The following is a 25,944-nucleotide window of genomic DNA, read 5'->3' on the forward strand; positions in this document are numbered from 1 at the left end:
TTTGTTGAAAGCAAATCTTTATTGGCTGAGTCATGGAAGAACAAATTCATGCTGACTTCTAGTGAATGGTATAAAACAAATAAAAAAGAGAGATATTTCCCCAATTTATTATAAAACAACAACGTACCACATTTGTTTTCCTTGAAGTGTACATCATTTCAACAGCCTCAGTAAAATCAAAACCCAAAATACACAGTATACTTCTTGCATAGTCATTGCGTATAAGAGAAAAACCTATGGTACATTCAGCAAATATGATACAAGCTGCTAGTGCTAAATTGTCATCATTTGGCCAATTCCAACATGGTACTCAGAGCAGAGATTATTACGTGAAGGCCCCCCATCTAATATTACAATAAGAACGTTCATAACATTTTCCGACCCGAGTGTCCGTTTTGGTGCATTGAAATTCAATCCATGGCCTACCAAGCGCTGCTGTTTACTGCCAAAACAGAGTTTAGACTGAGCACCCTTCTGCAACTACACACACTAAAAAAGGGCTGCTGGCTGCTGTCTTTTTTTGGACCTGCGGCTCATTTCTTTAACAAGCGCAATGCAATCAAATGTTCGGCGACACTGGTCACTTTGCAAAGGCAGTTAATCCTTCGTGAGCTAACGCTAATAATGTAACGCAGTGCTAAGAAGCCACATACGCTGCCTAGTGGGAACGCTGCCTGGCGGGAACGCTGCCTTGCGTCGCTAGGCGACATAACGCCACGCAGACTTTTTAAATGTTTTGTTTAAGGCTGTGTTTTTAGTGAGCATCTTGACTGGCTGCCAGGCAAAACATACTCACTCTCCCTATTCATTTTGCGTAAAATAGAGAGTCATTTTTGGTCATGCACTGCCTAATCTATAAATATACTGTCATCAACGGAAACGCTGTTATGGACTCACATGCTACCTAATCTGCAACGGTAGCAGCGCTGGGCCCCAGTTATTCCTCGGTGTACTTTGCCTGCTCCTGCAAATAGTGGTGGCCACTATTTGAGAAAGTACGTTATTTACTAGACTTTCCTACCTTACTTTGACATTTTCCGTTGTTATTAGGACAATAATCGTCGACTTACATCTTGTTCGCGCTAACCAAACTGTCGCACTTGTTCTACATTCTACCTTGGCTTTCACTTCTACGTTTACGCTCCCGGTCTGGCCCAGCGCTGCCTTGCGTCCCAAAAAGGAATAAATAACAGTCAACACAAACAAAATCTCCATTATTAACAGCTTGTTGGCCGATCCTATTCCTAAAGACAAAAATGTCTGATACGGTAAGAAGCCTCCAGAAAATTCACAACCTCACACATGTTCAACTATTAGAATAAAAGATGTGCATTTCCGTTGTACTTTGGCAAATGAATAACACCATGCGGTGCTTTACAATGGCTTCCTAAGGCAACTTTGTGTTTTTTTGGGGGTGGGGGGACTTGATTCGTTCAGCGGTGTATGTATATGGAAGAGCACTTTTTAGTAGGCAGCAAAAAGTGTCGATTGTGTTGCTTTTGTTTTTGGCACCTCTGCAAATACGCACTCAAAAGAGGTCTTTTTTTGGTTCGTTCAAATCCTTTCTTTGCATAATCAAGGCAGCGCTACGCAACATTTCGCCAGGTAGCTTGACGCGATGCGCAACGTCACATTCTGCAGCGAAGTTACGCGCAATTCAACATGAGGCCGTGCTAACTAACACGATGCTACGTGACAGTATGTGGTGCCACATAATGCTCCGCAGCGCCACCTTGGAGCTGAGACAACCACACGCATCCCACAGCACTGGCCGCAAAAGTCATTTTCCTCCCCTTGTTCATCCTCCAGTAAATATCCAGGACCCGTCCGAGCGAAGGGAAGGCTTGCGGACAATTCTCCAAAAGCCTCTTGCACTCCAAACCAGCACCAGTTAAAAAAAAAAGTCTAAACAGAAAAAGAGACAAGCATTCATTCAAAGTTTCACTTCAAGCAATCGTAGTTACAGAGCACAATATCTCTCGAGAACAATTCAAACGCACAATTCTTGAGGAATTGTGCAATGTCTCACCTTATGGCCAGCAGCTGACGTCTTAGGCAAAGTGGCTGCCCTCCAAGGAGAACTTGGACAAAGCCTCCTGCAGCCTGTGATGTTCCTCTTCAACAGTCTACAAGACACGAAGAGCATCTTGTGTAACAAACGCCACCTTGCATGTTTTTCTCCATTTTGCTTCTCTAGTCACCTGGAGCATCTTGATTTGCCGCTCCAGTCTGGCGAGCCTCCGGCACACTTGCTCCATCCTCTGCGGGGGCAACACCAGTCTGGCCGTCTCCGAGGGGAGGCTCTCCGCGTCTCCTTTAGCGTCAACAACTTCCTTCTCCTCAGTCAGTGGGCCTTCTTCTAAGCAAGCCGAGGCTCAATTAACGGCAGGCAAGTGACGGTGCTCGAAATGTGCACACTTTGGAAAGCATCAAACTTGTATCTGCGGACACCAACGACCACACCTGTTGATTGACAGCTGTCCATTTCATAGCTGGGCTCTTCCCCATTTTCGCCGTCCTCCGACAGGCTGATGCTCCCGACCAGCAGCCTCTTCAGCAGCATGACTACGAGAACGGAAGGGGGGGGGTTTCGTTAAGCGATGACATCACAGCCTGCGCGGGAGGACGGCGTTTTACCTTCATCCAGGGCGCTGGCGGCCATCTTCTCCTGTTCACTGTTGGAGTGTCCCAGGAGGTCGAAGCCTTTGTCAGACAGGAAGTCGATCAGAGAGTGGCGGGGATCGGACGACTTGTCGTCGCTCAAGCTGTCCTTATCGTGATCTGCACACGGACACCGTTTTAGCCAGGAGGCAATGAACTAACAATGCTAATGAGCGAGCTTCTCACCCCCGCTGCTCTTCAAAGCGCCATTCTCCGTGGGGCTCTGAGGGGCGCTCAGCCTGACACACACACAATGTGACACGCAAATGAACACAATCACAAAAGGAGAAACACGTGACAACATATGAGCAAAGCTTGCAATTGCTCCCCCCAATCCATAGCAAGGCAGACAACGGCCACACTCTCTCACCCAGAAGAACCGAAGGTGGCTCCGCTTCCAGGAGGGAGGGGGATCCTCATGGGAGCGCCACTTTTCTTCAGATCATCTACTGCTTGCTTGATCACGTTTGTCCACCTGCATGCACGCATGCACATTTTAGAACTTGCCTTAGACAAGAAGCATGAGCAGCCTCAAAAAAGTAACAAAAGAGACGGGTAAGTCTTGAAAAACGACAACGAGCAACAATTCGGCCCGTCAAGCGGAACTCACAGTTTCCTCTCGCCCACGGACTGCGCTACTAGCTCATAGATCTGCGCACCGCTGTCCCAGGTGAAGATCACGTAGAAGGCCTTTAAATCTGAAAAATGAACCAAGCACCGTCACCAGGCTAGATTTTCCTGTCTTAGAAAATGTCCTGTTTATTTGCAAACATTCTCAAATGTGGTTGCTGATTTCATTGTATCCAAAATGTGGTGATCGTTATTGCTTATTTTCCTGCTTCATCCGTGTGAGTGTGCGACTGACCTGTGGCCACCTCGCGCAGGAAGACCGAGTCGAGTTTGATGATGGGGCTGAGCATCTGCTTGCCCTCCTGCACGGCAATGATGCTCTTGCTCTGGCACTTGAGCACCATCTTGTCGTCCTGTCTCTGCAGCAGCACCAGCAGGTCGCCCAACAGCACGCACTGCACCTCTAGTGGGGACACACCACCGCCACGCCATCATGTGCTTTTCGCTCATGGGCCTTAGGTGAGACCACCCCCCTCCCCTGTGTGTTACTTACCCACAGCCTTCTCCTTGGTGACCTTCCAAGTGAGGGGGCCTTCATACAGCATCTTCTTTTGGGTCAGGTCGATGTTCTAATTAAAAAAATAAAAGAAGAAGAATGAAAAAGAAAGCTGCAAGTAGTCACACAATAAATGGTTTTGATAGTTTTCATCATTTGCTGGTTTTCCCCATTGCGGCGTACCTTATATTCGGTATAGAGCTCGTTGCTGGGCTTGAGACCTGACGTGTCCAATCGCCGCTGGTAGTCCTTGAGGGTCTGCGAGAACAGAAGAAATTGGACTCCCTGCCAAACCGAATTAGCGAGTCAGTCACGGTGGCGTTTCCTTTCTCACCAAAAGGTTCTCCATCACTTTGACCTCCTCGTTGACATGGTTCAGGATCTTTCGGCAGCACTCTGCGCTCTGCTGGATGCGCTCCTTCTCGCTGGGATCCTCTGCATATGATCGTTTCAAATTGACTCAAACTAACACAAATGCACTCTTAAAGGAGACATAACATGGAAAATCCACTTTTTTTGCTTTTATATTCATTTTATTGTACATTTGGAATCTCCAAGATTATAGAAAAGGGTAATCTATCCCTCCAAGTGTTGCAGAGATACTTTTATGATCTGTTTGAGGGCTATTTTTGACTCCGTTCAGTTTTCTCCATTTTCTTTGACGTATTTCTGTCTACCACGTCATATCTTTGGAGCGGGACCACCAAACAAGGTAATGGGTATGGCGAAACGGTTTTGCAAATCCGCCATTTTTATTATTCAGAGAGAAATGTTCCGTTGTTGGATGCATCAATCCACACAAATCATTGCACCGTCCCCCAGCATCAGAACCTCAAAGAAGTGCCTGGTCAAATTCAAGCAGTGTTCCCACATCTGTGGGCAAAGTCCTGCTTGTTCAAGGACGAGTGTTTCAGAAATCGTTTGTCAGTAAAGAGAAGGATTCGCCGAAAGACTTCGTTTCATTGATGGTTCAGTTCCTTCAATCTATGGAAACGACGGATTCAGTAAAGCAGTAAGCTCAAGATAACACAAAAATAATACACTGTATTTCATGTTCATAGTATTGCGTGTCTAAGATGCCCTCATTTTCATAGCATTAGCATCGGTCTTTGATTTTAGTGCTGTGCGCTCTGTTTTTAATTATTGTGGGTGTATTTTGAGTAGTCGTATCAGATGAATTGCATCGGAAGTGCTGTTTTATTTGGGGGGAACACAATAATGTGCTGAATGCATTTGTTAGCTTCTCACTAACGCTAGCACTAGCATTAGCTTACTTCTTAGCTTGACTACAGTGTTTGCTTACAAGACATGTTCATAAATATTGTGAGGGGATTTATTTTGTTAAGTGTTATGTATGGTTGTATGGTCAAGTTTTCTGCCGTTGACATCTTTTAATCAATCAAAAAGTTTGCAGCGCCAGTAAACTCTACCTTGGCTAAAAAACTACAAATATGTCTGACTGGAAAGAGAGGAGCACATCTTCCGACCTAGAGGAAGTGGGGTGTGAAGTATCACATTTGCATTCAAAGTGACCGCCAAAACGTCTTGCTCTGAGCCGCACCGCAGAACAAGTACAAGAGAGGGACCTGTGATGCTATCAAAACGAGGAATTCAGACAAGAGCATCACTGTTCCACTTTATATAGACCACAACTGAATGAGAAAAACGGAAGAATTTACAAACGTGGTATGTAAGGTTCGAGTAACTTGACTTAAGGCTTAAGTAAAAGTATTTTACTCTGTATAACCGCACAGTAATAATACAAGTTTTTGCATGCTGATTCCATGTTGACGTCAATGGCACTTTGGCCACTAGAGAGCAGTGAAGAAGCAGATATAATACACTTTGACAGGGGGTAAATAGTATGTGCCTGCGAGTACGTATTGTTCCATTTCCAGTCTAAGTGTCTTGCTGCAACATTTATGTTCAAATAAGCTAGCAGACTTTCATACAATGATGTGATTTGTTAAAATATACGACAAGTAATTCAGTAGTTTGAAAAGACACCTGTGTTCTTGGCGATGTTTTCCAGTAGCAGCGGATACTTGGTGAGCCTCTGCATCTCGATGGGAATGATGTCCTTCAGCTGCAGCCTCCGACATTGCGGCTTGCTCTCCGCCTCCTGTCGTCACATTAGCGTGCTTTAGTCTTACCGCCAAGATGGCCATCGCTAGTTAAGTGCGCCCACCTGAATGAAGGCGTTGAAACGAGCCTCCTTCTTCTGCCTGCTCTTGATCTGGTCCAGAGCCCACGATTGGTGACTGCAGAAGCGGGCTGTCAGCTTCTGGAACCATTCCCCTTCTGTGCCCTCAAACTGAAAGGCATAGAAATCAATGAAATTAAAAAAAATATGCAAAACAGGCAAATGTACAGTCAAATTCTGCTTCGGCACAAAAAAATGTTGGAGATGTCTAGTGGAAAAAATACCCACTCTAGAAACGCGTATATATTATCAACCAGGAATATAAAACAATTATATACTGTCTATCGAAAAACATAGTCCTCCAATATTTGAGCCCTTTTTGATCGACGACGGCTGCATGCAAAATTAAATAAAAGATTGGAGGGAGGGCACAAAATAAAAAGCAAGTTCTTACTCTGTTGAGGACGGTCGTGCTGATGGATTTGACGATAAAGTTGTCCTCCTGACGAAGTTTCTTCAGGTTCTCATAGAAGTGATCTGAACAGACGGGACAGAACGCTTTATTGCCACCGTTTACTTCTTCTACTTCCTCTCCAAATGCACTCCCAACAAACGCTCACAGTGCATTTCGATAATCTCATCCAGGTTGGGGAAGATGGCGGCCAGCTCGGTGGAGCTGAGAAGCTCCTCTCGCTCCAGAGGCTTGGAGAAGATCATCTGGAGGACGCTCAGCATGCGCACGTGGGCGTGCTCCGTGGCGAACAACTCTACAGGGAAGAAATGAATCCAGAAATGGGTAAAATGGGAAAAAACTAAGCGGCTCCCCAAACCAGGTTTGAGTCCCGTTCTCACCGTTGATGACCTCCTGCCTCTTGGTCTCCTTCTTGCTGAGGCCGGAGAGTGCTTCTGGCAAGGCCAGCTCCCTCCAGTTGGGAGGCTCCTGCTCGAACTCCAGCAGGCGCGGCTCCATCTCCTCGGGCTGAGGGGCGGGGCTGGCAGGCGACGAGCTCGAGCCATCCGAAACAGCCGTCGACGCTCCTTCGCTGCTGGTACAAAAATTTAATGAAAGTCACATAGTGTCAGTACACTCGTCAACTGCCCCTTCTCCATGTTTCATTGACCAAACTAAATCTAGAATTTATTATTCATAAATTCATACAAAATTTTTACAGAACATTTAAGCTACAAATGCTGTGTCATACATGCTAAATCATAGTTTAGCATTGTGGGCGGAGCAAATGAATGATACTTATTTGAACGCAGGTTCGTGTCCATCCCTGCTGTGCACTCTTACAAATGGGGGCCAGCGGACGGCGGCTGTAGGTCCACGTCGCTACGAGATCGCAACTGTTTGGCCCGGGATGAGCCGCGGCGCCGTGACAGCTGGCGGTGCACGCGCGCGCTCTCGCTACGTGCCACCTTCTTACTGCCGGTGCAAGGTGAGAGGGGGAGGGAGGCAGGGGACGCAAGTGAACAGGGAGGGGTAAGACGGGGAACGATGACAGTAAAATGTGGACGGGAGAAAGAAAATACAGGCAAAGAGTTCAGAGACAGCAGAAAAGTGATGTAGCGGACAGACGTAAGGAACGACAGAGAAACGAAAAACAGGCATGTTAGAAAATGACACGTTCAGTCCAGGTTTCATATTGGCCAATGAAACTCATGCTTCGCCAACAGACTGTCAAACTTTTATCGATCCATCACAGAATGTTCATCAAAAATACTCAACGTGCATAATTCCCTTTTCTTCTTTTCATCCTATGACTGCACAAAGCATCAGAAAAGTAAAACAGGAAAAAACGCTTTTTTCTAACAAGAACAATTTCATTATTCTCTTTTCATCCCATGATTCCTCAACTATCTATCTGTCCATCCATTTTCTATACCACTTGTCCCTACGATGGTTGCGGGCGTGCTGGAGCCTATCCCAGCAGTCATCGGGCAGTAGGCGGGGGACACCCTGAACCGGTTGCCAGCCAATCGCAGGGCACACAGAATTCCTAAACTATTTTTGAAATATTTTAAGAATTATGACCTCCTTGTTTAACTATCACCTTTTGATACCGAACATCGAAAATATTTTATTTAAAAAAATATCAGATATTTGAGGGATGCATTTTTTTAAAAAAAATCTCTGCTTTTCAATGGATGTGATGATATGTTTAAGCTAATATCCCAATCTTGTTGAGTGGCAATTTAGTTCCACAGAGCATGCAAAATGCAAGTGCAAAAAAAAAACTTTACATCAATGAGTGAGCCATTCTCCAGTTGGATCCAAAAGTCAAGTTAATTCCAGGGAAAACAATACTTAACTTGTGCTACTGTGTGTGTGTGTGTGTGTGTGTGTGCGTGCATGTGTAGCAGTGTCCGTGAAGGTGCCCACCTTGTCTTGCGCCTGTGAAAACACGGGACAGCACAAGGTTAACACCTAAGCTATGCACACTTGCAACTCTGAGACTTTTGGCTGCAGAAACGGCTTGCTGGCGCCACACGCAAATGCACACGTGACAGAGACGAGCGTCGACGGGGCTGCGCGCGCCAAGATGTGCAGACAAAAGAGGCAGGCGACGACACAAAAATTCTTTTCATACTTTGCCTCTTATAGACATAACGTACGGCTGAAAAGCAGGATTATTTTGACTGGTGGCCAAATTTTCCCATATCGTCATGCGGGCTTGAATGTAAAAAGATGGATTTGATTTGACTTGACAAGTTGCACTATACAAGGAGCAAGAAACAAACATCTGCGCCTGAAATCAAGTCATCCCTAATTTGAGTCCAAACTGAAAACCAAATTGCTGACACAATAACAATAATTAATTCAATTTATATAGCACTTTTAAAGGACCCAAAGACGCTTAACAAAGACACTTCTGCACTAAATCGCCAACGATGCTAAGAAGGCAACAAAAGTGCTGGTTCAAACATTAGGACAAGACAAGAGGAATGAAGAAAGGAGAGGAAAGGTTGCAAGGGACACCAATGCGAGCTTGGCTTTTTCACAGCGGAAGGGAGGCGGGGCGACGTGGCACAAAGCGAGCACACAGCAGGGACGAGACATCGTCGGCCCGAGAACCGCCGCGCATCGCTTGACTTTGGCTGACGACAGACGCCGGTTGAATTTGCCTCGCGTCCTCACCAGTCCTTCTCCGGGTTGTCCTCCGCGGGAGCGTCGCCCACCAAGAAGGGCTCCCCGACACTCAATGAGCACCCTGGCCCCACGGGGGACACGTCTGCCCATTCCGACAAGTTGAGCGGCTCCAGACGATTGCTGGAGAGGCCTGGAACAAGTTTGGGATCCTGAGCTACACGCTGCTTCACCAAAGCAGCCACATGCACGTACCATCAGAGTGCAGGGCCTCGTGGCTGTTGCTCAGGCTGGCATTGTTGCCCGACCCGTCCGTGATCTCCACCAAAGGAAGAGGGCCGGAGCCGCCGCTTCCGGAGCCCGACTTCCTGCCGGGGAGGGGGGCCGCGGTCGAGTCGACAAAGGATCCTCGGGCGGGTGTTGGACCTTTACGCTCCTGACTCCCTTTCTCCCTGTCCGCTAGAAAACAGCAAAAGAGGGCCAAGTTAGGATATTTGAACGAGGTGGTGGGTAAACACAAAACTACCGACATGCACTCTGTTTAGTATAAATGGGTACACCGGATTGGGGGGGCGTGGTTCGGTTAGTCCGGTCTGGGGGTGCGCAACTCAACCTACAACCAAGCAAGCAAGCACTCAAGAGTACAAAACCTCCTTGTGTGATTGGGACATGCAAACATGCCTGGGTGCAGGGGGGTCATTAGTAGGGTTCTGTGTCTAAAGCGCTAAACGGGGGGTTCACTGTTCACAAATAAGGCGGTGCAGTGGAAGCGAGCGCTCGGACGACTTGTACCTTCGGCTTCTGTTTTAGGTTTGACCTCAGCTGGAACAGGAGAGAAACGGTCATTGACAGATCGGAACGGTCGGCGAGTGGGGCCACAAGCCGAATCGCTATTACATACGGTTGCCGGCGATCCAGCTTGGGATCCCTGGGAATCCGCCCCTGGGCTTGGTCTTGGTGGACTCGTCCTTCTTGTTCTGAGGAAGGAGGATGCCATATGAAGGAAGTGCAGGGTCACAACAACAGTTCCGTCCACTCGCTTTTACCTTGACCAGCTTACTGCGGAAGAAGCCCCCTCGGGACTTCTTGCTGTCCACTGCCCTAGTTTTTACTCCAAGGTGCTTCATGAAGTAGGCCACTGCCGAAAAGATGGACTGGCTACAAAACAGACATTGAAAGCAGTCAACATCAGATCCTGATGGATGGATGGACTCATCTCATTTGGCAAATTTGTGCCATTTGCCAAGGGAGCAGCCATCTATTTATCTTATCTTATTTACCTATTTATTATACTTATCTGTGTGATGGCCTTCTTTGAAATATAGAATCTATTTTAGTCTGATTTGAAGATATGCTCTTTACAATTTTGGATTATTTTGCCTAAAGCACGTCACACGTGTTTGTTTGGTTTGAATCGCAAAACAAGTCACGAAAGGAGAAAGTCTCCTTTGTGTGCGCACATCTGCTCATTGTGTCATTGGATCACTGGGCGCTGATGACGTTCCTCAAAAAGGGGGCAGGGGGAGTCAAATGAGCAGGAGACAAAATTATGTAACTGGAGGAGAAATTGGGTATGGTTATGAACACTAAAGTCACTTTTGTCTGACAGAGAATGTCGCATGAATGAACACAGCTAACAAGCAACGACTTGTTTAAGCTTCACTTTAACCTCATCCAAGTTTAAGACCACCATGCAAATCATCCGTCCAAAGACAATCAATAATCAAGTTCCTGAGAAACATGTTCAACTCACCATTTCTCTTCATCCAAGACGATGGTCGGTCTGAAAAGAGAAGGAAATGCCGTTGATCAATGAGGAAATAAGTACTTTTTTTTTTTTGAAGCAGACTGACCTCTTTCTTTTAAGTAGCATGTTTGCGCTCTCGTGCGCGACTGTTTACGAGCAACAAATTGTGCCTTTTGGGCCGGTGGAACCTAAAGCGAACGCGTTTGTTGTGATCCAAATTAAAGCCAACCGTCGTGTTGTTTTGTTCAAAAATCAAGCTATTGAACATATTCTAATTTCAAAAGGAAGAAAAAAAAAGGAACAAAAAAAATACACAAAAAACTGAGCAACGCATGCAAAGCTGCACTGTAATCTGAATGCCAAAAAGTAACTTCAAAGTCAGCTAAATTTTCAGTCAAGTAAAAGTTGAGTGAAGTCGATGTGTCCTGCGTGCTGCAAGCTCGGAATGCTGCGGCGTGAGCGCAAAGGCTATTTAAGCATTTTTGTCCGTCTGATGCAACCCGCAGGCAAGACAGCGGAAACACGACACTTGCGCCAACTCCAAAGAGGAAAGGAGGGGCTTTCTTGGGACTTCCTGCACAAACGCAGGATTTTGTCTTTGTCGGGGGAGGGGGCGTGCAAACGTGCCAGCTAATACAGACGCACTTGCTACATGAGACAATTTGATTGTTGATTGGAGAAGAAAGAGTGCCATCCCTAACTTGGCAAGATGTTAATTTGGCCCGGTGCCCAAGTATGATGAGGTGGGCCATCCATGTATTTTTTTTTTTTTTTTTTGGTTACAAAGGCAAATTAGGACCATATCAAAGGAATCAAACAAACAAATGACACTACAAATTTGTTTTATGTTTTTGAGAAAAAAGTGACATATCTATGCCCTGATATCGTTCCTTCACTTTTTCAGATTTGATCCCTTTTGAGCATAATGCCAGTTTGCAAAGGGTTAGTTTCATGATTTTGAGAGAAAAGTGACATATTTATGCCCTCATATCATTCCTTCACTTTTTCAGATTTTATTCCTTTTGAGCGTAATGCCGGTTTGCAAAAGGTGAGGTTTATGTTTTTGAGAAAAAAGAGATATCTATGCACAGATATCATTCCTTCACTTTTTCAGATTCATCCCTTTTGAGCGTAATGCCGGTTTGCAAAGGGTGAGCAGCCATCGCTGGCTCCCAGCTGGCTGCATGCCAGCTCTAGAGCCTTCCTGCCAGCGTGGCACCGCTCGCGGCCCATTCCACTCCCCAAACAATCTTAAATCCGCTGTTAACACATCTCATAATGCTAATCATGTGACCTGCTTATTGTGGTGCAAAAGTTTGAGAGATTAAGGCAAAGTCTGGACTTTAACTTGTGGCTTTGGGCTGTTTGTTTTAAAAATGAAAGCAGGCTTGTTAGTACAAATCAGAACCCCACGAGCAAGTGCCATTTTTTGCTTTGACTTGCAAGCACAGACTTGGGGGTGGTGAAGGCGACTCAACTATGTCGGCAGAAAGTGAACAATTTGATAAAAAAAAAAAAGAGGCTTAACCTAATGCTAATTAGCACCTATGTTGTAGTGCAACAACCCTTTCAGTAACGTACTGAACAGGAAAAGAGCAACAACACAAGTGGTGTAACGAAAACTAATAGTCTTTGTCCTCTGCTAAGACTAATTAATTTTAGTGCCGTACTGACGAGATGAGAGGAGTTGAGATGTCTCAACAAACAGTGATATGTCCATTGGTATTATACTGCCCTCAGGTGGCTGAGGTGGGTACAATAGAAAGAGCAGCAGCCATTAACTTAGTATTAAAACACAACATCCATCCATCCATTTTCTAAACCGCTTAGTCCCCACGGGGGTCGCGAGTGTGCTGGAGCCTATCCCAGCCGTCAACGGGCAGTAGGCGGAGGACACCCTGAACCGGTTGCCAGCCAATCGCAGGGCACACAGAGACAAACAACCATTTGCACTCGCACTCACACCTAGGGACAATTTGGAGTGCCCAATCGGCCTACCAAGCATGTTTTTGGGATGTGGGAGGAAACCGGAGTGCCCGGAGAAAACCCACGCGGGCCCGGGGAGAACATACAAACTCCACACAGGGAGGGCCGGAGGTGGAATCGAACCCGCACCCTGTGAGGACGTGCTCCACCGAGCCGCCTAAAACACAACATGAGGTGCATAAATATATAGAATTAAAAATAAAGTACAACATTAGGCAGTGCTAACACCCCACTTTCCCCCATTAAAATTCACATCACATTTTTGGGGGTTTGTTTTTTGGAGGAAAAGGTCTGGACGGATTGGAGGGACACTCACTGCGTCTCGGACATTTTATCCAGCAGGTTCTCGGCGACCGACTTCTCCTTCATCTCCATGGGGATGCGGTCGGTGGGGTAGTGGCTCTCCACATCGATCAGCTCTGTCTCGTTGGGCGTCATCCCCATCTTGCGCTTTTTGCGGAAGTCCTCCAGCTGCTTGGCCACCTCACCCGCCTGCTCCAGTTGGACCTCGTAGGCATAGCGTCTTAGGATGTCTTCCGACAGCATGTCCGGGCGCGTCCGGTCTGGTGGTGGTGGGGCGAGGTCACGTCACATGTGATATGCGCCACAAAAAACAAAATTTGCACAAAGGAGTGCTGCTCACCCAGTTCGGTGGCTATGCGGGGAGGTACTGCGACTCTGAGGATCTGCAATGACAACATAGCTGACAGTGACTCCATATCACCACAAGGGGACGCTTCAACACTACAAATGACCTTCTAGCTGTTACTAGGTGAAGGTTGAAGTCCAATCGGGAGAAGAATGGAAAGTTGGGGGGGAAAAGGGACAAATGGGTTTTCTCACGGGCTGAACAGGAAGTTGACAGGTCACAGGAGAATATTTGCTTTTTAATAGCAAGAATCTATACAGTGGTACCTTCATTTATAAATTACGTTTGTGATTAAGTGCTTAAGTCAGCTTCTCCATTATCCATTGAGATTAATTGCACAAAGCCCCATTAATTTATTCCTCCCCTCCATAAAAAAACAACAACAGTTTTTGCTATTTGTTTTGATGAAGAAAATGAACTCCACGTTGTATGAATCAGCAAAATAAAAAGACTGGCTTGGTTGTAAACAGTAAAAAGCAATGTCAAATTATCAACTGTAAAATTCTTTTTAAAACAGTAGTCCTAATAATTTTTTATTTGGGGGATTTTTTTCCAACTTTGAACAAGTAAAAGAAAAAAAGATTCAACATTTATCAAATTGTACATCTGGTAGCTTTTGTTCATGTTACTAGTTAACTAAATGTTTTTATTTTGTATTTTTGTTTTTTTCATTTTTGTTCACTACAGTGACCTTGTTTGTATGTGACGAGAGCTCAGGATTCCTTTCCCACTTACCGCGCCCTTGTCCAAGAAGGTGTTGTGGAACTCCACAAACTGCTTCTTGGTTTCTTTGGCATTGAGATTCTTCAGGAGGTCGGCGTGGAGGTAACAAAGCTGAGAGAGCACACACACAGATGATCTTTGCAACTCAAAACACGTTGATGATGACTCATGGAAGTACACAGAGACAATTGCATGAACACGAGTCACGATGACAAAGCCTTCGATGAACACACGTGTTCACGTTAGCCGCTGTGAGAAAGGGGAAGCGGCCCGGATGTGGGAACTCTCGGGTAGAAAACCGTCAAAAAAGTTCGCCTTTGTGCCGTCCGCTACAATCGAGCGTGGCCTATTTCCGCTCTAATAGGTAAGTGCATTGTCACGGCAACTGCCGGAGTTCGCTATCGCTTGATGGTGACTGGTAAATTTCATTTGAATTGCATGACTTTGACTTTGACTTTTGACTTTGAAATGTAACATTTGTGAATTGGTGCCAAGAATATTTAAAATATCTGTTGTAAAATTGAGTTGAGAGTGAAAGGGAGCGAGCAGTGAGCCCGCCGGCGTCTCACCAGCGGCGCCGGGTCAAACTGGAGGATGACGTGCTGCATGAAGACCAGCAAGTGGGCGGGGCGGTCCTTCAGCATTTCGATGCTGCTGAATAAGCAGCGTTCGTCCACCACGTCGTTCAGGTCGTTCTCAAAGTCCTCGTCCTCGGCCCCGATGATGTTCATGGCTGTGCCCGAGCCCCAAACGCGCCCTGCATTCCACAAACACACACACACAAAATCTTAGCATGGATTTGGAGGGTGAGTTGGCTGTAATTTCTGCTACATCGGTGCCAGTTTGCTACTTGAGCTACGTTGAGCATGGACTTCCAAACTACTTATGTGATGTGTCCCCCTCCCCCCCGTTCCATTTGGCATTTTTAATAAAAATAAATGCATACCCCCAGAGGAGAGTTCATTAAGTTCTTCTCAGGACACATTTTCGCTTTTAGCTGACTGTATGATGACTTGTTTTCCATCTGACTTTTGGCTGGAACGAGGCTATAATGGAGGCTTTCCGCACAGCGCGGGTCTTATTTATAATTGCCCTCCGTGTTTCAGACAGCAACGTGCTTTAAAATACGAGCCAGCCTGACGCATTGACCTCCTCCAAACACAGCCTCTTTTATTCGGCAGCCGCCGAAACAATCTCACAGAGGAGCAAAGAAAACCGGCTCCTTAGGGGAAACCGAGTGGTCTCATTACGGTCGACTCACTTCCTTGGTGGAATTATCTCATTTTAATTGCACGCCGGGGTCATCGCTCGGTGTGGTTAGACGATACACGTGGGCCGCCGGCGCGGGCGAAACGCGCCTTTTGTGGTAAGGTCGAGAGACAGTGGGCCGAGTACAAGCTTGCCTTCATGAATGACTTCCTGAGTCGTTCCAGTTCATTAAGAAGCGCTTGTTGTGTAAGAGAATTGTGTTGCCGGAACACTGACTAATAAGGGAGGGTCAATGTGGAGGGGAAGTGGAGGGGGCACTGTAGTGAAAGTTGCAAAACAGTAAAAATAGTTGCTAAATTAAACAGTAAACAGTCAAAATGCAGAGCAAGGTGCTTCCATATCCAAAAATGTCAAAACTGGCATTGTGAAAGCAGCCCGTTTCACAATTTCACCAACATCTTTGCAAAGGGCAGCTCATCATCACGCAAGGTTTAAACGTCGCTTGCTTTCAACATTGACTCCCAGCTGATGATTGTGTAAGTGAGAACTTTGTGTTAAAGTCCCAATGATCGTCACCCACACACCTGGGTGTGGTGAAATTTGTCCTCTGCATTTAACCCATCCCTGTGTGATTTTGATCCATCCCCTGCGGGAGAGGGGAGCAGTGAGCAGCAGCAATGCCACCCTCGCGAATCATTTGATGATCTAACCCCCCAACCCTTAATGCTGAGTGCCAAGCAGGGAGGCAATGGGTCCCATTTTTATAGTCTTTGGTATGACCCGGCCGGGGTTTGAACCCAGAACCTTCCAGTCTCAGGGCGGACACTCTACCACTAGTCCACTGAGCTGGTTGCTGGAAGCCTGACGAACAAGCAAGGGAAGGTGAGGCAGATCAAACAGGAAACTAACAGAGGTTTGGAGCACAGGCATAAGTCAATGCCTCTCTACATCTGCAAATGGTTGGAAATTGTGTCTGATCAGATGTGGACAGAAATTCATAAGAGTGATTTTTTTTCATAGCATAGATGTACATGTGTACAATGGAAGTCCTCCAATGAAAGAAATGGCTGTGATGATCGGTGTTTCTGAAATTCATTCAGCGACAATCTCCCAATGGAGTTCTACGAGAAAAGGTGTTGACGTGTGAATGCGACGGTTGTTGGGCGACCGGGAGAGCCGACGAGTGTTTGGGGGTCAAGGTGAGTTCTTTGCAACAAAGCTCTTTGAGCCAAGGCGAAACCGAGCCATTGAGCGAGCAAGCAAGCGAGCGAGGGGAAGAATGCAGCCATTCATTCACGGTCGCTTGCGGTGGGCTGCGGGTCGTTTTGGAGTCGCGCGCATAAGGAGGGTTAACCAAACCAAATGCCGCCTGCGCTGCGCTACCAAGGTCACAAAAATAATGCCACACAGACGGACAGTGCACGACTCTCTCAGGACACGTACGTTATGCGGGTCGGATTTCCAAAGAAGCACAAAAAACACACGCCGCGTGAGTCCATCCTTTTGGCTGTCGTTGAACCAAAGTTTGACAACTGGACCACTCGCTGCCTGCCAAATGAGTGTGACTCAAGTCGTGACATAGTGTGAAGCTCAAGTCGGCCAGGGAGGTCAAAAGGGGATTGAGTGGGGAATGTTGGGTGAATTTAGTCTCGTTAGCTTAGCATAGTTAGCATGCTCGAGCCCTTCGAATGTTACAAAGAGGTGGCGGCGGGGGAAGGCGTGGTTTTGGTGCTCTCCCACCCGACACATTCCAGCTCTTACCAAGTGTCAGGTGGCATCAATCTAATGATAGCCATCGAGCGTGCATGCTTGCGTGTGTGTGTGTGTGTGAGTGTGTGTATGTGTGAGAGAGAGTTAAGACTCGCCACATATGTGGAAGGGGGCCATTCCGATGTGATTGTGGGGAGCCTGTGTGTGTGCGTGTGCGTGTGTGTGCAAGTGGTTTTTACAGCAGCATTCCTCGGCCCTCCAGGCTGTGGTCCAACACTACTTAGGATGCCATAGAACACAAGCTATACAACTTAATTGGCCATCTTGAAGGTTTGACAAATTCTACTTCAATTGTGAAATTTGGATTTATAATATCAATTTAGTGAAGGGGCACTTTGCCAGGTACAGTGGTGGCTTGAGGTCCCCGTGACCCAACTGAGGTCCCCGTGACCCAAATAACGGGTTTTTCAAGATATGAGCAGTCATGTATGGCAGTTTTGACAGAAAGAGAACAACTTTTCAAACATAACATGTAATAAACCGTTGACATTCTAATATAAATATGGTACGAATGCTAATAATAAAAAAGAAACATTATTTTTGTTTTACATCTCTATGGGTGAAATCCAATTTGATATGCAGAACAATTCAACAAACTGAGTCAATGTTGAGTGAAACCAAGCCGCGTCAATCTCGGGGCAGCTGAAAAAAAATGACCGTTCGTTTTGCATCAAATCAGAATGGCGCCCTATGACGCACTCCAAGGTGCGCCTGGACAAGTCGGGTGATCATCTTACAGACGCTCACAATGGAGCCCAATTTCGGTCCTCTTGTGCTCAACCAAAAATAGACCTTTGGCGGTCTGGGCGGCTAACTGCTGCCGCGTACTCGCCGCGCTCATCCAGCCGCACTGGCTCATTAGCCGCTGCTGAGGGGATTCCCAACTCCAAACACACATGAGACTTAAAGAGAGAGAGAAAGAGAAGAGCGCTCACACAGTGGAAGGTGGTGAGGCACGCAGACAGGAAGTGGGTGTAATTTCCTCAGGAAGCGATCAGAGCCATTTCCTCACAGCGCCATCAGACGGAAGAAAGGGAAAGCCAGACAGAAGGAATGGAAGGAGGGGGGTATAAGATGATAAGTATGAGAGCTGGCCTCTACGCTGACATGAGGAAGCGGCACAGGAAATTGACACGGCAACAAAACCTGCTGAGCAACAATAGGATAAGAGTGTCTGGCTTCAAGCCGCAAAAAAAAAAAAAAAAAAAGAAGCGTTAAGCTTCAATATATTGTAATTGCACCTCCATGACAGTAGAAGGCAATGGTGCTTTAATAGAGATCAGAGTAGAAAAAGTGTTATTCAACAGATACCGTATTGGCCCGAATATAAGCCCACCCTGGTTATAAGACGACCGCCCTCTTTTTCAAGACTCAAATTTGAAAAAATGACTTTTTGACTCAAGTTTGAAAAAAGACTTTTCGAACACCAAATTGAATTTTTATACAGAAAATAATTACAGTACATCTGAAACACATGATTATAACAATATATTCGAGAGAAAAAGCATGTTATTTTGCCTCATTCAAATCATGCAAAAACTGTCTATTACGTCCTAATATCGGAACATTTAAATATGTAAACTAAAGCGCAATCACATTTGTAAATGAATGGCTTCTGGTTTTTGAAATGTAAATAAACCAATCTACTGTGATAAAACAACAGAATTGCAATAACTGCATTAACAATCAAAGTGAAGTCTAACTGTAGTCTTGAAACAAATCAGAATAAGGAAAAACATTGCAATAAAAAATGCAAACTGCTACCGCTGTTGTTGGGGAGCCTGAGGACTGTATAGAGGTTTTCTCGGATGGTTATGCTCTTTTCGCCCCCGGGTTTCGGTCAGAACACAGGAGGGAAGACGTGGTTCAGTTTTGATAGCTTTACTGAGTTCTTGGCAAAAAAGTAACAGGCACTGTGGCTCATAGGCGCATACAGGCAAACTGGATAAAGGGTATTGTGTGACATGTGTGCGTGGTTTGTGGGGTGTGTGTGTGGTTGCAACAGACAGAATTACAGCATGTAAATAAACACTCAACTTCTAACGTCGCACAACACTCGTAGATGGCACACATTACATAACTAACTGCGCGAAACGGTTCCACTATACGAAATAACCATGAATGAAATACTCTCGGCAACACACCAAACATAAGTCATTGAGACAACAAAATACATTTGCTGGCAACCGTTAGTCGGCGTGCTGCTGCGTAACGGCTACTCGTACGATGCGAGGAAAATTTAAAGGAGTGCGCCGGAGCTTTCACTCAAACGGCACGCACATGAAGCAAACCGCGATCGGACAAACGGCACAACAGTGGACAGTAGTAACAATGAAATGCATATACTCACTTTGTGTCAAGGACGTACACCAGGGGTGTCCAAGTCCAGTCCTCGAGGGCCGCATTCCTCCATGTTTTCCAAGTTTCCCTCGTTAAACACACCTGTGCAGGAGCCTGATCATTGAATCAGGTGTGTTTAACGAGGGAAACTTGGAAAACATGGAGGAATGCGGCCCTCGAGGACTGGACTTGGACACCCCTGACGTACACGATCGCAGCAACATACTCAGTCGATACCTGCAACCTTTAACTTACCGCTGCGCACAAGCTCTAACAATCGCGATAAGCTGAGGTAACTCACGCGAGACTTAAGGCGCGGTGACATAACTTCACTTTAAAGATATTTGGCGCCATCTCGTGTTGTGAATGGTTATAATGTCTCGACCCCAAATGTAAGATGACCCCTACTTTTTCAGTCTTATTTCAATGCAAAAAACATTGTCTTATATTCAGGCCAATACGGTATTTATTTTTGGTTTTCTTTCATGTTACTAAGAATTCAATATTGTGCAGAGGAGTATTAATAACAATTTTATAGACAACTGAGAACATTTATAGTCGCAGCAGAGAGTTGAGGGTGGTGGGGGCTAAATTATTTTCTTCTTCCTAAGAAGAACACAAAAGAGAAAATAATTGAGAAGCATTATTGTATACTGTATTCTTTTTTTACTGCCTTTCAGGACCTTTAGCGCATTTTTTTTTTCACAGCTTTTGGGACAAACGCTACCCCCCACGGCCCTCATAGACTTAACACAGAGAGGGGGAGAGAGAGGGAGGAAAGCGAAGGTGGGGGTGCGGGTCATTCCAGACCAGGGACAACACAAAAATCAGGAGGAAAACAACAACAAGGCAGATGAGGTCAAGTGCAGGAAAAAGAATCACCTGAAAATGTTTGTGTGGGGGTGGGCGTAGAGGAAGGAAGCACGTGAACATGAACAATGTCCTCTCTTCACAAACACACTAAACGCTTCCACCGGGGAACAAATGCTTTTTGGCTGCAGTTGGCAGAGGTGACGTAAGCTAACACCTCAGTGAAAACACACTGCTGCCTCTGAGTGTGTGAGTGTGTGAGTGTGTGAGTGTGTGTGTGTGCGTGCGTGTGTGTCTGTATGTGCATGTGTGTTTTCCTGTTCAGCATGCTGTTACATAAGAGCAGCAGGGTCGTTTTATGCACCCATTACATGACAGGTACAGTGAGTGGCACCTTGAGATACGAGCCATTGTTGTTTTTTTGCCTTTGTCGTCAACAATTTTTTTTCAAAAGACGCATCAAGATTTTTTTCTTCCCTTAATGTTGTGATTTCAAATATCTTTACTGTCTCGCTACGGCAATTTCACAAAGTTCCTCCAAACAAGTGTTATTTCACACAAAATGAAAAGTGGCGGCTTCGGCTGGCTGGAAAAAAAAGCTCACTCGGCCAAGTGGCGGCCGGGCAATTTAAAAGTAACGTGCTCACGTTGCGTTGGAAAAAGTGAGGGGCAACACAAAACATCTTTCACAAGTGCAGCTGCTTCCTGCCTCGTGTGCCTTGGCTCAGTGAACGCGCCAGCGGCAACGGCAGCGCCAGCGGCGTGTTCTGCGGCAGCGTTCTTTTGCCACAAGTCGGGGAAACATTTGGAGCTCTGAGAAACAAAAAGTTGGAAATTTTTCAAAAAGATTGTGGAGGGAAAAAAGTCATAGAGGGAGGGATAACCCGCTTCTGGATATGCCCCCCCGCCCCCGACAAACACCAGCCAACGTCCATTCGTCTGTGCGCATGCGTGCCGCTGCACACAAAGGGCAAAGCTATCCCAGAAATCTCACCGCCGCTTCGACAGCCTGTAAAAAACAAAGCGCCGTCCGGACGGCCGCTGTGGCGTTGGCGGGACATTACATTAGGTACACCTGGCCAGTCCAATCAATGTTAATAGGCAGAGAACGCAATTAAAAATTTAAAACGTAGTTTGTCAGCTATAGTTACAAGAAAATAGAAGAACAACCAACTTGGCCTTTCAGTTTGCTAGCTTAATGTTATTGCTAATACAGTTGGTTGCCATGCTTTGACCCTTCAACGGACTGTAATTCATGTTCTTTATCCTCTGCAGAGAACTAGAAATGGTTCTGTTAATTTTGTCATGATTGTATTTTGATCTCAATGATATTAAATGCTGTTTATTTCAGATCTATCTGGATTAATGATTTTTTACGGACATTTTCTGTTCTTTTTCTTCTTCCATCCAGAGAACATTTCATTCCTCCACAACCCCCACTGCAGCTACATGGAGGTCACTGGCTCCATGGAAACATTTGATAGGCCAGGAGCCATCGACTGGCACCGATTGGCACTTCCCTTGCTCTAACTGCTTCCGTGTGTGCGTGTAGGCCTAATTGCTGAGGCTAAACACACACACTATGAGTGAGTCATTTATTTATAAGTCTGGCTAGTGTGTCTGGATTTCCTTTGCTTTTACATAGCGCCCATGTAGAAACCATTTTTGCCACAAAGGACGTTATATGGCTACGCCAAACTCACACCAATCTGAAAGATTTTGCAGAGCGTTGTGTCGGGGGGAATATATCTGGGCTAGGGCGGTCTACATAATAGAACAGAGTCAGATCAAGGCAGTCCTTTCATTTATGGTACTGATGTTAAATTAAACGGCCGAGCAATTTAATCGGTTGGTTTAGCGCTTTGAACATTTTGAAAACAACTTAAGACTTGAAACAACTTAACTTAAGATTTGAAAAAAACTTATTTTGTGTGAAGACGAAGGCCTTCACACATATGTTAATCTCCTTTTTCATTCGTCACACTTTTTTGTCCCGCTACTACTTCCACACACTTCATCCGAGTCACCTCATTCCAATTTCAACACATTCCAAATATTCACGTGATGAGTCCTTCCATTTTTTTCTAATTCCAAAACTTTTCCGTTTTCGCAAAATTCACGACAACATTTTCCCCATTCATTCTTAATGGCACGTTCAACATTTCACATTAACATTGTTCCAGTTTGAAATTCATATCATTCAGCACATTCAAATCACATTGGGAGGATTTTCAACATTTCCAACATTGCCACATTCAAAAAATTTCATGTTTTTACATTACAAATTTGCGCAAAATGTCACAAAATTTGGCTTTTTCCTATTCTAATTTCTACATTTCTTGACCAATTCAACTCGTTCCAACTTCAAAATGTTCATCTTTTGCCTACCAATTCCAAAATTTTCAACTTACTAAAAAATGTCACCTTTTCAACTTTAAATTTCCTGCAGAATTTTGCAAAATTTCATTTTTACCTTCTAATTTTTACATTTCTTGATTGATTCAACAAAACCAACTTTAAACTGTTCATCTAATGCCTACCAATTCCAAAACTTTCCACTTGACAAAAAATTCACATTTCCAACGTTAAAATTCCCACAGAATTTTGCAAAATTTGGATTCCCCCCTTTAAATGTCTACATTTGTCTACCGATTCAACCTGTTCCAACTTTAAACTGTTCATCTTATGCCTACCTATTCCAAAACTTCCTACGATTCACAAATTACACATTTTCGACTTCTTTTTTTGCAAAATTTCACATAATTTCGTTTTTCCCTTCTAATTTCGACAGTTTTCAATCGATTCAACCCGTTCAAACTTTAAACTGACCTATATTGAACCGGAAAAGACCTAAATTGAACCGGAAGTGCTCCAAATCAAACAGGAAGTGCCCCAAACAAACCGAGAGTGCCTTACATAGAACCAGAAGTGCCCCAAACAAACCAGAAGTGGCCTGAATCGGTTACAACTTTAGGATTCCAAAGTATGAGTTACTAACATGTAGTTTTCATTTCGTTCATAATTCCAATAGTTTTGGCACTACTTTTAACTAACTTTTTATACTTTTTGTCCGATTCAACCGGTTTCAACTTTAGAATTCCAAAGTGAGGGTTACTAACCTGTAGTTTTCGTTTCATTCCATATTTTAACAATTTTTTTTTTGACCCAAAATTTCACTTTTTTCACCATTCATTCTCTATGGGGCATTCAATCTCTGCTCTCACTTCTACATTTATTGTCCGATTTAACTTCGCTGTCATTTGATATCATTCTGTAGCATTCCCCAAGTATTTGTTCAGCTTCTTCGCCTTCAGATGCAATTTCTACAGAAATTGCATTTTCTAGTCTTTTATAAAAGTTAGAGCATCTTAAGTGAAAAGATATTGTTGACATAAAAAACACACACACAACTCAGCCATTAGAAGGCAGTATAACATTTCAGTCAAGAATATTGCTTTGTCTTCCACTACCACTGTAAGTGACTCTGCCTACATATATGCATCCATCCACCATCCATCAATCCATTCATCCAACCATCCATTTTCTGATTTTGCTTATCTTCACGAGGGTGCATCGCTTTTAAAACTTCAACTATCGATGCAAACCATTTGTAAAGCGTTTTGCATTGTTGACTGGCTTTCAACTATGCTAACTTTGCTAAGGCATAACCAAGTATTCAACGGCCATCCTTGGACTTTAGTTTTTTTCCAGGCCTCCCATGAATGACTTCATTCTCGCACACTCGCTTGGCATCTCGCTTCAGCTCCCCCTAACTGGCCGCCACAAGACTCTGCATGACAGCAGGGGGAGTAAGTCTTTCCATTTTCTGGCTTTTCCAGAGCACTAAGTGAGACGGACGGGTGACGATCCTGGCCAAGCAACGCGGATGAAACCAGGGAAGTCGTTTGTGCCGACCTCTCATCTTCTTGATACTGAAACCACTAAACTGATATTCATTCATCAAGCGTGAAATTAAACAAGCAGGTTATAACTACATTGATCTGCTTCCTGTTTATTTAGGGTGTAATTTTATTGTCGACCACTAGATGACAGCACACTATTTTGTTTGACTACAATATTTTTGTGTAAGCTCTCTCTCAAACTGTTACATGTGTAGAAATGTGTTTGTATTATTAGCTCATCTGCTAATGCTCAGAGTCAGCTCATGAGAACATCACCCCCAAAGCCCCCCACCAACAATTCCGCGACTGCTGTTTATCCTCACGGCGGCCCAAGTTTTATGACATGGCAGAGGTACCGAAGTGGGACAAGACAGCCAACATTCCTTTAAAAGGAAGAGAAGGAGGCCTTTACGCTGCACACAAGCCGCCACTTGTTGAGCCAGCAGCCAGGCGGTGCCACCAACTTGCTTCACCTCGAATCTGACGGGAAGTTGCTACGCTCGCCATCAGCTGCAAGCAGCATTGCGGGGGAGCAAAATTAGCAAAATGCTCAATGATGAAGCAAAGCGTGGACTGACTAACTGTCCTTATTGAGACCAATTATGCGCTCACTGACGCTTCCTGAGAGGACACACGCGCATGTGCATGCACACACACACACGCAAAAAGCAGCAATCAATATTATGCAGACGCTCCTTATTGATCTCGTCTGCATCTTTAACTAGGCTATGCAAGGTAGCCATTTTGTTTCTGGGTCGTACTTAAAGTATGATGAAGAACAATTAGCAAACGTTTGTTGGGCTCAATGAGCATTTCAGGGGTTCAAACCTTTAGGACTTTTCAATAAAAATGGGGGGGGGGGGGTTGACAGGCAGGAAATTAAGAAAATTTAAGTTTCATATTCATTTAGAATACTCTATACATTTTTTAAATTGAAATTTGTTATATTTGCTGAATATAGTGATAAAATCAATAATTTAAACAATGTAAGAAAACGCTCTGGCCGCATTTAGCCCACCGTTTGCAGGTTCCATATCCTTTGTCATGTGCCACAGTGGGGCAGGCATACTGATGGCCTGGCTGTCACACTACAAATAATAAATGATCAACAAGACAATTCTCCCAATGAGCTGTCAGTCCCAAACTCCAGCAACTCTGTGAATTCCGATGATTTTTCGGAGACCTAAATGCAACACGTCCTTTGATCTAAACATCAACGACACCAGAACACAAACGCCTCCTCGCACAAATTCCCACATGTGACAATCCCAATACTTCGTGCTTTGAGGCTTGAAAGGTGTCATCAAAACGAACCGTTTTATTAAATTGTTTATATTTACAAAACAGAGTCGCACATAAGGCGGTGTAGCCCGGCGAAAGCCCCCGGTCAGCGCAGCGTTATCGTGCTGGGGGATTTGTCAGAAGGGGGGGAAAAACACACTCACCTTCGTGGTCACCTTTTTCCAGCATTTTTTAAAAAAAGTCCAACAAACATCTCGCCGATGGTTATGTTTAAAAGCTTTACTCACCCGCAAAGAGGGAGAAAACGTCCGTCCGAGCGCCTAAATCGTGTTTCGTGTAGGGAAAAAGTTGTCGTGTGTCATCAAGTGAAGTGAAGTGAGCAAAGGTGGGGGCTGGACGGGGGGGAGGACGGTAAAAAAATTAAAAACCATTGTACGCGGAAGTACACGAATACTTACTCACTCACTGAAACCGTTAGTAAATTATAGTCATATGAATATTGTATTTTATAACACCACATTATGACCGGAGAGTTTTTGATGCCTCAC

The 25,944-nt window shown here is 45.0% G+C and overlaps 1 protein-coding gene and 1 long non-coding RNA gene across 12 annotated transcripts; one reads left to right on the forward strand and one right to left on the reverse strand.

Annotated features, from left to right (window-relative positions):
* arhgef1 (Rho guanine nucleotide exchange factor 1) lies at positions 1-25,942 on the reverse strand. 10 transcript variants are annotated; one of them, XM_088386842.1, is made up of 30 exons: positions 25,684-25,942; positions 14,693-14,880; positions 14,136-14,234; positions 13,395-13,437; positions 13,068-13,314; positions 10,772-10,801; positions 10,065-10,176; positions 9,920-9,995; positions 9,811-9,840; positions 9,274-9,477; positions 9,070-9,211; positions 8,314-8,325; positions 7,225-7,356; positions 6,783-6,976; positions 6,551-6,697; positions 6,385-6,467; positions 5,976-6,101; positions 5,795-5,909; positions 4,122-4,222; positions 3,971-4,045; positions 3,785-3,860; positions 3,527-3,694; positions 3,272-3,359; positions 3,032-3,136; positions 2,848-2,900; positions 2,638-2,781; positions 2,464-2,565; positions 2,202-2,359; positions 2,030-2,126; positions 1-1,905 (listed from the first exon to the last, which is right to left on the reverse strand). In XM_088386842.1, exons 2-29 carry the CDS (start codon positions 14,852-14,854, stop codon positions 2,052-2,054), a joined length of 3,099 nt encoding a protein of 1,032 aa, XP_088242968.1. In that variant the 5' UTR covers positions 14,855-14,880; positions 25,684-25,942; the 3' UTR covers positions 1-1,905; positions 2,030-2,051. The 10 variants fall into 10 exon arrangements, with proteins under 10 accessions (XP_088242968.1, XP_088242964.1, XP_088242963.1 ...); XM_088386838.1 differs by lacking the exon at positions 25,684-25,942 and adding an exon at positions 19,453-19,573 and having other exon boundaries at positions 6,783-6,973; XM_088386837.1 differs by lacking the exon at positions 25,684-25,942 and adding an exon at positions 19,453-19,573 and having other exon boundaries at positions 2,202-2,356.
* LOC148392574 (uncharacterized) lies at positions 16,203-24,237 on the forward strand. Of its 2 annotated transcripts, none has more exons than XR_015860808.1 (3): positions 16,203-16,821; positions 21,664-21,838; positions 24,092-24,237. It is a non-coding gene; the product is annotated as an uncharacterized LOC148392574 (long non-coding RNA). The 2 variants fall into 2 exon arrangements; XR_015860807.1 differs by lacking the exon at positions 16,203-16,821 and adding an exon at positions 21,168-21,321.
* Positions 25,943-25,944: the final 2 nt, after the last annotated feature.

This window comes from Syngnathus floridae, chromosome 10 (assembly GCF_059516105.1).
Source record: "Syngnathus floridae isolate MCC-2025c chromosome 10, RoL_Sflo_1.0, whole genome shotgun sequence".
NCBI classification, from domain to species: domain Eukaryota; kingdom Metazoa; phylum Chordata; class Actinopteri; order Syngnathiformes; family Syngnathidae; genus Syngnathus; species Syngnathus floridae.